Below are 16,941 nucleotides of genomic sequence, written 5' to 3'. Positions count from 1 at the left end.
CAAACTGTCCACTTAGGAAGCAACACTGAGTGACAATCAATTTCACATGCTGTTGTGCAAATGGAATAGACAACAGGAGGAAATTATAGGCAATTAGCAAGACACCCCCAATAAAGGAGTGGTTCTGCAGGTGGTGACCACAGACCACTTCTCAGTTCCTATGCTTCCTGGCTGATGTTTTGGTCACTTTTGAATGCTGGCGGTGCTTTCACTCTAGTGGTAGCATGAGACGGAGTCTACAACCCACACAAGTGGCTCAGGTAGTGCAGCTTATCCAGGATGGCACATCAATGCGAGCTGTGGCAAGAAGGTTTGCTGTGTCTGTGTCATGCCCCACTCTGACGATGTGCGGAGGTCGGCCAGGATTGCAGCACGAGTTTAGTGTTTGTTTTGGAGTCGTGCTGGATCCGCCCCTCATCAGGTGCACTGGGTGGAGTCATTAGTTTAAATAGCTCCTCAGCCCAGTGCCCTGAGCGGATTATACTCATCATTGTGGTCTTGGAAGCTAGGAAGGAAGGTTGGCTGTCTGTTCCAGCTCAGGAAGATAAGTGTTATTTCTAGTTGGTTGTTTTGTGTCATCTATCCCATCCAGGTTCTGTGCGAGCAGGCTGCTCCTATTTCCCACTTCACCATCTCAGGGAATTCAGGGTTTTGTCAGCCCAGGCACGGGGACATCTCATACCTACCTTCAAGGTCTGTAGGTGGGCTGAGCAGTGCAGGGAAAGAGGTCAGGGATTAGCTAGGAGGTGACCCTTCCCCTGTCTCTCGCCCAGAGCCTGGTTGGTGCGTTATCTGTTATACTGAGTGCACGCCCGCCGTCACATTATAATCTGCCATACTGTGACTGCCATCACTCAGCGCTTTTGTGATGACGTCAATTGATGCACTGAGTGACCGCATGCAGGGTTTATCCCTAGAGGTTGTTGATCTGCGTAGTTCGGTCACACAGTGTCAGAGGTTTCTGGCATCAGGTACTGGTCAAATTGGTGGGGAGCCTAAAGTCGCTCTTCCCGAGAGATTTACAGGGGGTACGGATGATTTTTTCCGCTTTAAAAGAGTCATGAAAATTGTACTTTCGACTGCGTCCATTTTCGTCAGGTAATGAGGATCAGAGGGTTGGTATCATCATGTCTCTGCTTAAAGGGGACGCGCAATACTGGGCTTTTTCTCTGCCGCCCGGTTCTCTGGCTCTCCGGTCAGTGGAGGAATTTTTCCAAACCCTAGGATTGATTTACGATGACCCAGATCGGGTCTCGATGGCAGAATCGAAATTGCGTAACTTACTGCAGGGTGAACATACTGCAGAGGGTTACAGTACAGAGTTTAGGAGGTGGGCTACTGAGTCGGGGTGGAACGACCCCGCGTTACGTCGTCAGTTTTGTCAGGGGTTATCTGAAAGGTTGAAGGATGCCCTGGCTTTTCATGAGTATCCGGATACTTTAGAGAATGCAATGTCTTTGGCTATACGGTTGGATAGACGTATCAGAGAGAGATGTAAAGGTCCCTCCGTGCTGGGGATCCCTCCTGCGTGTGGTTTTGTTTCTCCTACTGCCCAGGGTGATATTACTTATAACTCTGGGGTAGGGGAGGAACCCATGCAGTTAGGTCAGATATCTTGCCATTCTGAAAGTAGAGACTTTAGAAAAGTGCACAATCTATGTTACTTTTGTGGAAAGAGGGGTCATTTTATTTTTTCTTGTCCTCATGTTAAATCACAGGTGGAAGAGAAAAAGAAAAAAGAAAAAAAAACTTCCCTCACACTTGGTTGTATGAATGGTGTGGTGGAGCAGACAGGTATGCAAGCTCCCTGCAGTTCCCGTTTTCTCCTTTCAGCTATGGTGGCGCTAGAGTCAAAAAATGTGTTTGTTGATGTATTCCTTGATTGTGGTGCTGGGGTAAACCTAATTGACTTTCTTTTTCTTCAAGGCCTGGGACTAAGTACTTGCACATTAGAGAACGAGATTCGTGTTTTTGCAATTGATTCTTCCCCTCTTTCTCAAAGGAGCCTTACTCACATTGTTCATGGTATTCACTTAAGGGTGGGTGATTCACATGCTGAAATTATTTCTTGTTTTGTCATGAAGGATTTGCCATCTCCTATAGTTTTGGGGTTGCCATGGTTGACTAGACATTACCCAATTATAGACTGGCAAGCGAAACAAATCATTGGTTGGAGCGAGTTTTGTTCGGATAATTGTCTTGGCACATCTATCTCTGGTGTGTCCATTACGGCTTTACCTCAGTATCTCTCGGATTTTGCGGATGTCTTTTCGGAGGGTGGGGCTCAGGAATTCCCCCTTCATCGGGACTATGATTGTCCAGTTAATCTCATTCCTGGCGCTAAGTTGCCAAAGTCTCGGCTTTACAACCTCTCTCAACCCGAAAGAGAGGTCATGCGAAAGTATGTCGCCGAGAGTTTGGCAAAGGGTCATATTAGACCATCTAAGTCTCCGGTGGCAGTAGGTTTGTTCTTTGTGAAGAAAAAAGATGGATCACTGAGACCGTGTTTGGATTTCCGGGAATTGAACTGTATTACAGTCCGGGATCCATATCCCCTGCCCTTGATCTCTGATCTTTTTGATCAGATTGTTGGAGCCAAGGTGTTCTCCAAGTTGGATTTGAGAGGAGCCTACAATCTGATCAGGATCAAGGAGGGGGATGAGTGGAAAACGGCCTTCAATACGCACGAGGGTCATTTTGAGAACCTGGTGATGCCTTTTGGGTTGACGAACGCGCCAGCAGTATTTCAGCAATTCTTCAATGACATTTTTCATCACTTGGTGGGGAGGTTCGTAGTAGTTTACCTGGATGACATTTTAATTAATTCTCCTGATCTGAAGACCCATCAGGATCATGGGAGACAGGTTTTGACGATCCTTTGGGAGAATAAGTTATATGCCAAATTGGAGAAATGTTTGTTTGCGGTGCAAGAGCTTCCATTCTTGGGATACATGCTTTCTGATTCCGGTTTTCGTATGGACCCCGAAAAGGTCCGGGCGGTTCTGGAGTTGGACCGACCAGAGAATCAGAAAGCTTTGATGCGGTTTTTGGGGTTTACAAATTATTATAGGAAATTTATTTTGAATTATTTTACCCTAGCAAAACCTCTTACTGATATGACCAAGAAGGGCGCCGATGTCTCTGTCTGGTCGGATGAGGCATTGCAGGCCTTTTCGGCTGTTAAGGAGCGTTTTGCGTCCGCTCTCATTCTTGTGCAGCCGGATGTGTCTCAACCATTCGTAGTGGAGGTTGATGCATCAGAGGTGGGGGTTGGGGCGGTGCTGTCACAGGGTTCATCTCCTGGCAAGTGGGTCCCGTGTGCCTTCTTCTCCAAGAAGCTCTCGGTTGCCGAGAGGAATTATGATGTTGGAGATAGAGAGTTGTTGGCTATCAAGTTGGCCTTTGAGGAATGGCGCCACTGGTTGGAGGGGGCGTCTCACCCCGTTACGGTGTATACTGACCATAAGAATTTGGCTTACCTGCAATCTGCCAAGCGTCTGAACCCTAGGCAGGCCAGATGGTCACTGTTTTTTACCAGGTTCAATTTCGTGGTTACCTTTCACCCAGGGGTCAAGAACGTCAAGGCAGATGCCTTGTCTCGCAGCTTTCCTGGGGGAGGTGATTCAGAAGATCCGGCGCCGATTTTGGCGGATGGGGTGGTGGTCTCCGCTCTGTACCCTGAATTGGAGATGGAGGTGTTGGGAGCCCAGGAGGGGGCTCCTGGTTCTTGTCCCCCAGGGAGGTTGTTTGTTCCTGAGGGCCTACGATACAAGGTGTTCAAGGAACATCACGATACTGTTCTCGCTGGACATCCTGGTGGTAAGTCCACCTGTGATCTAGTATCCCGGAGATTCTGGTGGCCAGGGTTACATAAGAGCATTGAGAATTACGTGACAGCTTGTGAAACCTGCGCTCGGTCAAAGGTTGCTCATACTCGACCGCCTGGTTCACTTCTTCCATTGTCTATTCCATCTCGTCCTTGGACGCATTTGTCTATGGACTTTATTACGGATCTGCCGAGTTCCTCCGGGAGAACAGTGATTTTGGTGGTGGTTGACCGTTTCAGTAAGATGGCTCACTTTATACCACTAACTAGTCTGCCTAATGCTAAGACTCTTGCGCAGATTTTTGTGGATAATATTGGGAAATTGCATGGTATTCCTTCGGATGTGGTCTCTGATAGGGGCACGCAGTTTGTCTCCAGGTTTTGGAGGGCGTTCTGCTCTCGGCTTGGCATTCAACTTTCATTCTCTTCGGCTTTTCATCCGCAGTCGAATGGTCAGACGGAGCGTACCAATCAAAACCTGGTGACCTACTTGAGGTGCTTTGTGGCTGAGAATCAGGAGGACTGGTCCTCATTCTTGTCTTAGCAGAATTTGCGTTGAATAACCGTAGACAGGAGTCCACGGGTAAGTTGCCATTTTTTGGCGCATACGGTTTCCATCCCAAGTTTGGTACCTTCTCTGGGTCTGGTTCCTCTGGGATGCCAGAGGAGGAGAGATTCTCTTCTGCCTTATCCTCTATCTGGCGGAGGATTCAAGGGAATTTGGAGAGGATGGGTGAGAGGTATAAACGAATGGCTGACAAGAGACGTATGACTGGTCCGGACCTGTGTGTGGGTGATCTGGTGTGGTTGTTCACTAAAAATATCAAATTGAGAGTGCCATCTTGGAAACTGGGTCCAAGATTTATTGGTCCGTATAAAATTTCTGCGGTGATCAATCCTGTGGCGTTTCGGCTGGATCTTCCGCAGACTTGGAGGATCCATGATGTGTTCCACAGGTCTTTACTAAAAAAATATGTGAGACCGGTGGAACCATCGCCATTGCTTCCTCCTCCTGTTCTAGTTGAGGGAAACTTGGAGTTTGAGATCTCCAGGATTCTCGACTCGAGAGTTCTTCGGGGTTCCCTTCAGTACCTGGTGCACTGGAGGGGATACGGTCCTGAGGAGAGGATGTGGGTTCCAGCGTCGGATGTCAACGCCAGCTGACTGGTGAGGGCTTTTCATAGGTCCCATCCGGATAAGGTTGGTCCGGGGTGTCCGGAGGTCACCCGTAGAAGGAGGGGGTACTGTCATGCCCCACTCTGACGATGTGCGGAGGTCGGCCAGGATTACAGCACGAGTTTAGTGTTTGTTTTGGAGTTGTGCTGGATCCGCCCCTCATCAGGTGCACTGGGTGGAGTCATTAGTTTAAATAGCTCCTCAGCCCAGTGCCCTGAGCGGATTATACTCATCATTGTGGTCTTGGAAGCTAGGAAGGAAGGTTGGCTGTCTGTTCCAGCTCAGGAAGATAAGTGTTATTTCTAGTTGGTTGTTTTGTGTCATCTATCCCATCCAGGTTCTGTGCGAGCAGGCTGCTCCTATTTCCCACTTCACCATCTCAGGGAATTCAGGGTTTTGTCAGCCCAGGCACGGGGACATCTCATAGCTACCTTCAAGGTCTGTAGGTGGGCTGAGCAGTGCAGGGAAAGAGGTCAGGGATTAGCTAGGAGGTGACCCTTCCCCTGTCTCTCGCCCAGAGCCTGGTTGGTGCGTTATCTGTTATACTGAGTGCACGCCCGCCGTGACAGTCTGTCAGCGTAGTGTCCAGAGCATGGAGGCGCTACCAGGGGACAGGCCAGTACATCAGGAGACGTGATGAGGGCAACAACCCAGCATCAGGACCGCTGCCTTTGTGCAAGGAGGAACAGGAGGAGCACTGCCAGAGCCCTGCAAAATGACCTCCAGCAGGCCACAAATGTGCATGTGTCTGCTCAAACGGTCAGAAACAGACTCCATGATGGTGATATGAGGGCCCGACGTCCACAGGTGGGGGTTGTGCTTACAGCCCAACACCGTGCAGGACGTTTGGCATTTGCCATAGAACACCAAGATTGGCAAATTCGACACTGGCGCCCTGTGCTCTTCACAGATGAAAGCAGGTTCACACTGAGCACATGTGACAGAGTCTGGAGACGCCGTGGAGAACGTTCTGCTGCCTGCAACATCCTCCAGCATGACCGGTTTGGCTTTGGGTCAGTAATGGTGTGGGGTGGCATTTCTTTGGAGGGCCGCACAGCCCTCCATGTGCTCGCCAGAGGTAGCCTGACTGCCATTAGGTACCGAGATGAGATCCTCAGACCCCTTGTGAGACCATATGCTGGTGCGGTTGGCCCTGGGTTCCTCCTAATGCAAGACAATGCAAGACAATGCTAGACCTCATGTGGCTGGAGTGTGTCAGCAGTTCCTGCAAGACAAAGGCATTGATGCTATGGACTGGCCCGCCCGTTCCCCAGACCTGAATCCAATTGAGCACATCTGGGACATCATGTCTCGCTCTATCCACCAATGTCACGTTGCACCACAGACTGTCCAGGAGTTGGCAAATGCTTTAGTCCAGGTCTGGGAGGAGATCCCTCAGGAGACCGTCCGCCACCTCATTAGGAGCATGCACAGGCATTGTAGGGAGGTCATACAGGCACGTGGAGGCCACACACACTACTGAGCCTCATTTTGACTTGTTTTAAGGACATTACATCAGAGTTGGATCAGCCTGTTGTGTGTTTTTCCACTTTAATTTTGAGTGTGACTCCAAATCCAGACCTCCATGGGTTGAAAAATTTGATTTCCATTTTTTAATTTTTGTGTGATTTTGTTGTCAGCACATTCAACTATGTAAAGAACAAAGTATTTCAGAATAATATTTAATTAACTCAGATCTAGGATGTGTTATTTTTGTGTTCCCTTTATTTTTTTGAGCAGTGTATATAGTGCGAGTTTAGGGTTGCTACCAGAGTGATTGGACACCTGAATAGCAGGTGCCCGGTTGTCAGAGACTGCAGGGGACTCTAGAGAGAGGACAAACCCAGTTTTCACCACTTCTGTGTTCCCATTGTAGAGTGGTTATGTGTACCTGATCATGGGATGGCCAGAATGTTGGTAGCAAGAGGCTGCTCCTAGATCTAACTAGACCTGTTATAGACCTGTTATAGTGTCAGTGGACATCCCCAGTTACAGTGTAAAAGTATAGTGTAAAAACAAAAAACAAAAAATGAATAAATATAGTCGTGAAAAATAAAGTAAAATAAATTGTATAAAAAATAAACCTAACATGTCTGCCGTAATGCTTGCCCTGACCCACTTAACTTAAAATAGACAAAATGAATAGTGTATGATGATGGACACAATCTTTTCCGGAAACACTATGTGACTATAAATCTAAATACTAAAAAAACTAAAAACTAAAAATAAAAATGTTTATGTAATGGTGAAAAAAGAAACCTGCATTGGTAAACACTGTAAAATTCACATTGATAACTCAATAAGCTAAAAAGTTATAGATGTTAAACGAATGTGTACTAAGGATAGCTAATCTGTATCTGCTCCTGAAGACCCAAAATACTTTGGGCCTGAACCGGTTAATGGAACTGTGACAGTATTGATAGATTTAATGGATTCCTATTAATGAATCCTATTGACTTATAATGGGTCCATTGTGTTTTTCAGTTTTTTCTTCCGCAGCAGACAACATAATTCGATTTTGCCCTTAACCTTTTCATGACCGCCACCACACATTTACGGTGGAAGTTAGGTCTTTAAATATGGTGCTCGCTCACAAGCATAGCAAGTATCATAACTGCCAGGTTCATGCTGTTTTAAGAAAAATGCTAGTACAAGGCAATGTCTCACTCTACCATATACCAAGGTAGGTGCTCTAGTCCAATTGGATTACCCTTCCAATGATAAGTGGTACAATAAATAAATAATGGATGGACTGGCACTCAAACATAGGTGACTCCCATGGATACACGTAGATTTATTAGGTATTAAAAACTATGTATAAAAGAGCTGAATTGTACAGCTATAATATTGCACACTAAAAATACAGTCCTGATCAAAAGTTTAAGACCACTTGAAAAATGGCAAACAATCATATTTAGCATGGCTGGATCTTAACAAGGTTCCAAGTAGAGCTTCAACATGCAACAAGAAGAAATGGGAGTGAGACAAAACATTTTTTTAGCATTCAATTTAATGAAAACAACAAACTGAAACAGGCTGTTTTTCAGCTGATCAAAATTTTAGGACCACATGCCTTTAAAAGGCCAAATCTGTGCAAAGATGTGGATTCATTGTCATTTTCTGTCGTGTAGTCACACGTTGTGATGGCAAAGGCAAAAAAACTCTCCCTTTTTGAATGTGGTCAGGTTGTTGAACTGCATAAGCAGCACCATCGCTGCTGAGGTGGGATGCAGTAAGACAGTCATTTGGAATTTCTTAAATGATCCTGAGGGTTATGGAACAAAAAAGTCAAGTGGAAGACCCAAAAGAATTTCACCAGCACTGAGCCGGAGGCAGGGCCAGACTGGCCTGCTGGGATACCGCAAAATTTCCCGCTAGGCCTGAGCAGGCCTGAGTGCCGCAAGGCTGCGGCCCTGGTGACAAGTGGGGGCGGCCGGCGGCAGGGCACAGCAGCAGGAGATGAGCGCTTCCATTGTGGAAGCGCTCATCTCCATAGTCATCTCTATCGCTGTCCTCAGGACGGCGATACAGATGTCTATGCTGCGGTAGGGGAGGGAGAGGTGTGTCCCCTCCTGTTCCTCTGATAGGCTGCCAGCACTAGGCCGGCAGCCTATCAGAGGCCGGTGCAGGCGGCACGATGATGTCATCGCGCCGCCTGAGCCGTATAGCGAGGGACACAGGCCGGAAGAGGCCTGCATCGCATCACTGGAGGTAAGTATAAGTGTTTTTTTTTTATATATAGGTACAATACTGGCACATGATAAGGGGGGACTACTGGGCTGGCACATGATAAGGGGGGACTACTGGGCTGGCACATGATAAGGGGGCTACTGGCACATAAGAGGGGCTACTGGCACATAAGGGGGACTACTGGCACATAAGGGGGCTACTGGCACATAAGGGGGCTATTGGCACATAAGGGGGGCTACTGGCACATAAGGGGGGCTACTGGCACATAAGAGGGACTACTGGCACATGATAAGGGGGACTACTGGCACATGATAAGGGGGACTACTGGCACATGATAAAGGGGGCTACTGGCACATGATAAAGGGGGCTACTGGCACATGATAAAGGGGGCTACTGGCACATGATAAAGGGGGCTACTGGCACATGATAAGGGGGGCTACTGGCACATGATGGGGGGACTACTGGCACATGATGGGGGGACTACTGGCACATGATGGGGGGACTACTGGCACATGATAAGGGGGGGCTACTGGCACATGATAAAGGGGGCTACTGGCACATGATAAGGGGGGCTACTGGCACATGATAAGGGGGGCTACTGGCACATGATAAGGGGGGCTACTGGCACATAAGGGTGGCTACTGTCACATAAGGGGCGGCTACTGTCACATAAGGGGCTGCTACTGGCACATAAGGGGCGGCTACTGGCACATAAGGGGCGGCTACTGGCACATAAGGGGCGGCTACTGGCACATAAGGGGCGGCTACTGGCACATAAGGGAGGGCTACTGGCACATAAGGGAGGGCTACTGGCACATAAGGGGGGCTACTGGCACATAAGGGGGGTTACTGGCACATGATAGGGGGGGCACTCTGGCTACTGGCACATGATGGTGGGGGGACTCTGGCTACTGGCACATGATTGGGGGCATCTATTGGGGCACTTATTACTGGCAGATTATTGGGTGGCACTATAGGGGCATCTACTGAGGCTAAAAAGAAGTGGTATTTTATATGGGGGGCTCTGTATAGGGGCATTTTATACTGGGACACATTATGGTGGGTACTATGGGGAAGGGGGGGAGCACTATGGGGGTAATCTACGGGGCAATGAGAAGGGGTATTTTATATTGGCACATTATGGGAACATTACCTCAACTGGGGGCATTACAAAGGGGTATGTTTTGCACATAAGGAGAATTATTTCTACTGGGAAGGGGGGCATTATGGTGGGCTTTATTACTCCCCCATGGTATGACCCCCTAGTAGCAGCACCAGCCTCTCCCTGCTCTGCTATCCCTCTGCCTCTTCTCCAAATCCTTATTATGAAATCTTTCTCATTAGGATAAAGCACAACATCCGCTCCACTGAGCCCCCCAGCCAAGTGTTGAAGTGGTGTCCGAGATCCCCAAGGGCCAAGCCAAGTAACTGTAAGTTTTTATGTGAAATATGTTTATGTTTGTAGTTGATCTTTATTATCGATTTTACATTGCAGATTTAATATTTTTTTTCCAGCATATGGGTGAGATTTTATAAATATTTTTATTATTTGGTCGAAAGGCTCATTGGGGGGGATTGTAACAGGACTGCCGTAGAATATCTAAAATAGCTGGTCAAGTAAAATGTTGCATGCAACAATCATTAAATAGGTGGCCAACAAAAAAGGGGCGGGTCAAAGGGCGTGGTAAAACACTGTCTGAGCATGCTGAGAGTTGTAGTTTTGCAACAGTTGGAGGCATCCTGGTTGGGAAAACACTGTGATAATATGAACAATGGGGTTCTACAAAAGAGCTATCGTGGGGCAAAGTTCATATTCGTGTTTACACACGTGTTTTAAAATGAACGCTTTTTCCTATTATAAACAAGTAAATAATGACGCAATGCTGTGGGGCTGGTATGCAACTTTTTCCAGGGCTGGTTTTTATCCCCAGTCCGGCCCTGGCCGGAGGATCCAATTGGCTGTCCGTCAAGACACTGGATGATCCTCGACCCAAATTAAGGCCCTTACTGGTGCTGACTGCAGCCCCATAACCATCAGACGGCATCTGGGACTGAAGGGCTTCAAAAACAAAAAACGTCTTCAAAGACCTCGTCTCCTTGAACGCCACAGAACTGCTCGTTTGGACTTTGCAAGAGAGCACCAAACATGGGACATTCAAAGGTGGAAGAAAGTTTTATTCTCAGATGAGAATTTTTTTTACCTTGATGGTCCTGATGGTTTCCAACGTTACTGGCATGACAAGCAGATCCCACCTAAGATGTTTTCTACGCGCCACAGTGGAGGGGGCGCCATAATGGTCTGGGGTGCTTTTTCCTTCAGTGGAACAATGGAGCTTCAGGAAGTGCAGGGGCGTCAAACGGCCGCTGGCTATGTCCAGATGTTGCAGAGAGCATTCCTCATGAATGAGGGCCCTCGTCTGTGTGGTAACGACTGGGTTTTTCAACAGGACAACGCTACAGTACACAATGCCCGCAGGACAAGGGACTTCTTCCAGGAAAATAACATCCCTCTTTTGGCCCATCCTGCGTGTTCCCCTGATCTAAATCCAATTGAGAACCTTTGGGGATGGATGGCAAGGGAAGTTTACAAAAATGGACAACAGTTCCAGACAGTAGATGACCTTCGTGCGGCCGTCTTCACCACTTGGAGAAATGTTCCCACTAACCTCATTAAAACGCTTGCATCAAGCATGCCGAAACAAATTTTTGAAGTGATCAACAATAACGGCGAAGCTACTCATTACTGAGTTCATGTTTGGAAGTTGGATTTCTGTTTTGGGGGGGTTTAGAGTTTTTTTGGAGGTGTGGTCCTAAACTTTTGATCAGCTGAAAAACAGCCTGTTTCAGTTTATTCGTGGTTTTCATTAAATTGAATGCTCAAAAAATGTTTTGTCTCACTCCTATTTCTTCTTGTTGCATGTTGAAGCTCTACTTGGAACCTTGTTAAGATCCAGCCATGCTAAATATGATTTTTTTGCCATTTTTTAAGTGGTCTTAAACTTTTGATCAGAACTGTATTACACACTAAAATTGCACACTAAAAGTAAATGATAAAACCATAAAAACACGCATGGAAAAGTAGGTAAACCACAAAGTCACTCCACATATGTTCCGTGTTTTCACAAAAGTCCCATATATAGGTATTTCAATAAATCCAGTGGTAGAAAGTTCATATGTAAACCAGGATATTATAATGAGATCGGTTGTACACAGTTCATGTCAGGCAATTCTGCAATATGGGGCTCATATGTAGAACAAAGATATGGCTTAGGCTTTCAATTTTGATATTGGTGTTTGTATATAACTTAAATGAATCAGTACCCGCTTGAATGGTTACTTACAGTTCAGTTGGTCAAGCCCGTTGTGGCGTCCCACTGCTGTGGGCTTACCTGACCCTGTATGTCGCCTTTGCTGTGATCGATATTATCGAATCGGAAAGCCGCGTTTTCATCATGGAGTTTCAGCCCATGGTGCAATGGTATGCGATCTTGACCTCTCACGCTGTGCCTCAGCGTCTCACGCTGTGTTGTTTGTTGGCGGTTCACGTGACTCTCCTCACAACTCGCGGGAACATTCAAATTCTCGTCAGTATTCGATTTTTATGTGTCCGAATTTTTGCATCCGATTTTTTTTGCATCCAATTTTTCGCAATATGCTGAAGCGCTTCAGACTTATTTTTGCATATATTCGGACTTTGAATAAGGGGAAAGTACTCCCCGAAACGCTTCTGGAAACTGTAAGACTATATTCAATGTCCGAATATATGCAAAAATAAGTCTGAAGCGCTTCAGCTTATTGCGAAAAATTGGATGCAAAAAATCGGATACAAAAAAATCAAATACTGATGAGAATTTGAATGTTCCCGCGAGTTGGGAGGAGAGTCACGTGAACCGCCAACAACAAACACAGCGTGAAACGCCGAGGCACAGCGTGAGAGGTCAAGATCGCATACCATTGCACCATAGGCTAAAACTCCATGCTGAAAACGCGGCTTTCCGATTCGATAATATCGATCACAGCAAAGGCGACATACAGGGTCAGGTAAGCCCACAGCAGTGGGACGCCACAACTGGCTTGACCGACTGAACTGTAAGTAACCATTCAAGCGGGTACTGATTCATTTAAGTTATATACCAACACCAATATCTAAATTGAAAGCCTAAGCCATATCTTTGCTCTACATATGAGCCCCATATTGCAGAATTGCCTGACATGAACTGTGTACAACCGATCTCATTATAATATCCTGGTCTACATATGAACTTTTTACCACTGGATTTATTGAAATACCTATATATGGGACTTTTGTGAAAACACGGAACATATGTGGAGTGACTTTGTGGTTTACCTACTTTTCCATGCGTGTTTTTATGGTTTTATCATTTACTTTTAGTGTGTAATATTTTTAGTGTGCAATATCATGCTGTTTTAAACTGTGTGACTACAGAATCTGAGGTGGCGTTCCCTTGAAGCACTGCTCTCCCAGGACCTAAATGGATTCCTCACATGGAGACCAGGGAAGCCGTTCATTCTCTTTCATAGCCACAAGCCTTAGGAAGGCTCGGGACTACCACAGTAACACATTCCTCTGGGACCCTGCCACCTGCTCATAAGTTCCTATGGAGACTTGCCTGTGGCAGGGCTCCATGACAACATAGTGTAATCCTCATAGACCTGTCTATGAGAGAAGCAATCTGATGATTTCTTGTTAAAATTCCCAAGGGGAACTATAAAAAAGTGTAATAAATAAATAAATGTTTATAAATAAATATTTTAACAATATTAACCCTTTGGCTACCAGAGGTTTTTTTCGTTTTTGTGTTTTCATTTTTCCCTATTTACCGTGAGCCATAAATTTTTTATTTTTCCGGTCACATAGCTGTATGAGGGCTTATTTTTGTGGGACAAGTTGTACTTTCTAAATGCCACCATTAATTATGGCATAAAATGTTGTGGGAAGCGGTAAAAAAATTCCAAATGGGGTGGAATTGAAAAAAAAAAACGCAATCCCTCCACCGTTTTATGGGTTTTGTTCCCACAGCGTTTTGTTTATGGCATAACTGACCCATGACCTTCATTCCCTGGGTCAGTATGATTACAACGATACCCTATATGTATAGGTTCTTTATGTCTAAATAGTGTAAAAATAAATGTAAACTTTGAGAACTTTTTTTTTTATATCACCATATTCTGACCCCCAGAACTTTTTTATACTTATGTCTACTGAGCTGTGGAACAATCTATACTTTTAATTGATACCATTTTGGAGTATGTGTGACCTTTTGATCACATTTTATAAAAAGCAATGAAAAAATTGCAAATCAGCCATTTTGACCCTTTTTTCCGTTATGCCATTCGCCGTATTGGAATTAAAAAAAATATTTTATAGTATGGGAATTTTTGGTCATGGTGATACCCTTGATGTTTATATTTATTGTCATTCAGTTTTTTTTTTTTTTATTATAAGGAAACCCCCTTATGGGGATTTAAACTTTTATATTTTTATTTTTTTATATATTTTGTAACCATTTTTGTTTTTTATGATCCTTATGTGCCTCATATATGAGCTTATTACATATTTTTTATTTTAGTCTTAATTTTGGTTTATCAGGAATTTATTATTAGCTTATTTTGCTCACTTTTGCTCATTTCTTATCCTGGCCTGCCATCTGGTGGCCAAAATAAGAATTGCAGTTTGAATACTGTTAGCCTACTCAGGAAGGCTTACAGTATTCAGCGCAATTACCTATGCCCGGATTGGACACACAGGGCATAGGTAGGAAGCCTGGAAGTGCGAGCTTCCGGGTTTTTGTGTATTTAGGTGCCGTGATCTCGGATCACGGCATCTAAAGCATTTAATTACCGTGATCAGCATTATTGCTGGTCACAGTATTTAGCCGCAGATCTCTGCTGTATAAAACAGCAGAGATCTGCCAGCCATGACGCCCGCTGCACGTGCAAGCGGGCATCATGTTTACACAACGCACCGTGCTAGTAGCCTAAGGGTTAAAAAATTTAAAAAATATTAAAATTCAACTTACCCCCCTTTCCCCCAAATAAAAATAGATAAATATTAAAAAAAATAAACATCATGGGCATCACTGAGTTCAAAAACGCCTGTACTATTAAAATATAAAAATATACCATACGGCAAATGGTGAAATAGAAAAAAGTCAAAATGCCTGATTTGCCGTTTTTTGGTTACTTCACCTCCCACGATTTTTTTTTAATAAAAACTTATCAAAAAGTCATACACACCCCAGTATTAATGAAAAGTACAGATCACCCAGCAAAAAATGAACTCTCAAACAGCTCAATACACATAACTATAAAAAAAAGTTACAGGGGTCAGAATATGGCAATATAAAAAAAATAAATTTTCAAGGCTTTTATTTTTTTATTATTTTTCTTAGTATTAAAGTGCAAGAAAAACGACACAAATATGATATCGCCGTAATCGTACTGACCCGATTAATGAAAGTAACAGGTCAGTTTTACTGCACAGGGTCTGAACTTTCCAAATGCATTGTATGTAAATTTAAGTGTTCATCTAATAAAATGTTAAAAACTATAAAATCACGCTAGTTGTTGTTAAAGCAACAAACAATTGAAGCAAGCTATTTGTTTTAAAGGGGTTATCTGTTTTCAGCCTTTCAAGTCATTGTAAGCGGGAGGTGGAGTCATGGTAGCGGTTGAGCGTCAGGCACTCTACTGTTTCCATTACTCCCATAGCTGTGAATGTGGTATTACAGGTCTGTTTAGTGTACAAAAAATTGACAAAATTGCAAAGAAAAGAGGAAAAGTATTTACCACTTCGATGAGCAGTTGCTGCTGGACCCCGAACATCGTCATATGACCGTCCATCAGTGATTACAATCATGATCTTTCTTTTGTTTGGCTTTGATTTACTGAAAAGCTGTTCTGATGCATACGTTATGGCAGCTCCGGTGCTTGTACCTCCACTCCAATAGCCTATCCTCATGATGGCATTCACAACATCTGGCTTTGTACTATATTTATCAAAGCCAAACTCCAGCCTCTGCTCGTATGTATACTGCACAGCTCCAATTCGTGTGTCTGTGTCTGAGATCTCAAACTCACTTGTAATATTTGCTATGAACTGGAGCACAGTACGGAAGTTCCCAGTTCCCACACTGCTGGAACCATCGATGACAAACACAATATCAGCAGCATTGAGACATGTCTTGCTGCAGACTAATTTGTCAGTGTCACACATACGCTTCACCAGTGGATTCGCAACCTTGTGGAGACTAAACCAACTAGGAACATTGATGGAAAAATGACCATTGGTTCTACAAACAGCCTGCAAAAAAAGAAGGTGAAATATTAAGTGTGCTGCCATGATACACTTACTGTAATAAGGAAAATAGGTGTAGGCTCACAATATACAGCTATAATGTATGTAAGATTAAAAAAAAATTGTCTAACAAAGTTAAAAAATTTGAAACGCTGACCTGAAAAACAGATATAAAGCACAAAAATATGCAATGTTTGAGCTAGTCTAGGCAGATAAAATTTGACAATGAAACCTCAGCCACTTTAAGTATCAAGCTAGGTCGCATCCTTGAGTAGTTAAAGGTATGTCTGTCTTTGCAAACAAGGTTGATAAAAAAATGGCTGCACAAATTAAAGTGGTATTATACCTACTATAAATGGAAAAATGGAAGCTCTTAGCGCACATTTTAGATCAAACGTGTGTCGGGCCCATCTACCAGGCGTCAAGGTGGCTTCCACAGACGGGTACCTAACAATAATATACCTCCTCTCTTTGGACTTACCTAAGCCTACATTTTCAGGGCAGTGTAGGAACCAGCTACATATATACTCTGCTCAGAAGCCCCAGGCAGATGGGCGTGTTCAGTCTAAAAGAGGCGCTACCCTCAATATATGCTACAAGAAAATTTAGACTAGCACATTCATATACATAGTGACAGGGGCATATCCATCAAGCAAACATGGTTGATAAAAAAAATGGCTGCACAACTCTACACATACAAACAATAGAGCTGAGAAATAGGGATCATTCTAAATTAAAGTGGTATTATACCTACTATAGATGGAAAAATGGAAGCTCTTAGCCAGGTAGATGGGCCCGACACACGTTTGATCAAAAATGTGTGCTAAGAGCTTCCATTTTTCCATCTATACTAGGTATAATACCACTTTAATTTAGAATGATCCCTATTTCTCAGCTCTATTGTTTGTATGTGTAAAGTTGTGCAGCCATT

At 44.5% G+C, this 16,941-nt stretch overlaps 1 protein-coding gene across 5 annotated transcripts in view; it reads right to left on the bottom strand.

Annotated features, from left to right (window-relative positions):
* The window catches only part of VIT (vitrin), a 184,448-nt gene that overhangs the window by 1,079 nt on the left and 166,428 nt on the right, over positions 1–16,941 (bottom strand). For all 5 annotated transcript variants that reach the window (XM_040429529.1, XM_040429533.1, XM_040429530.1 and 2 more), the window contains one exon: positions 15,503–16,016. In XM_040429529.1, the coding sequence (XP_040285463.1) occupies positions 15,503–16,016 (514 nt within the window). The remainder of the gene's footprint in view (positions 1–15,502; positions 16,017–16,941) is intronic.

The sequence above is a fragment of the Bufo bufo genome, chromosome 4 (assembly GCF_905171765.1).
Source record: "Bufo bufo chromosome 4, aBufBuf1.1, whole genome shotgun sequence".
NCBI classification, from domain to species: domain Eukaryota; kingdom Metazoa; phylum Chordata; class Amphibia; order Anura; family Bufonidae; genus Bufo; species Bufo bufo.
Note: the sequence above shows the minus strand (reverse complement) of the source record. Positions and strands in the feature narration are given on the sequence as shown.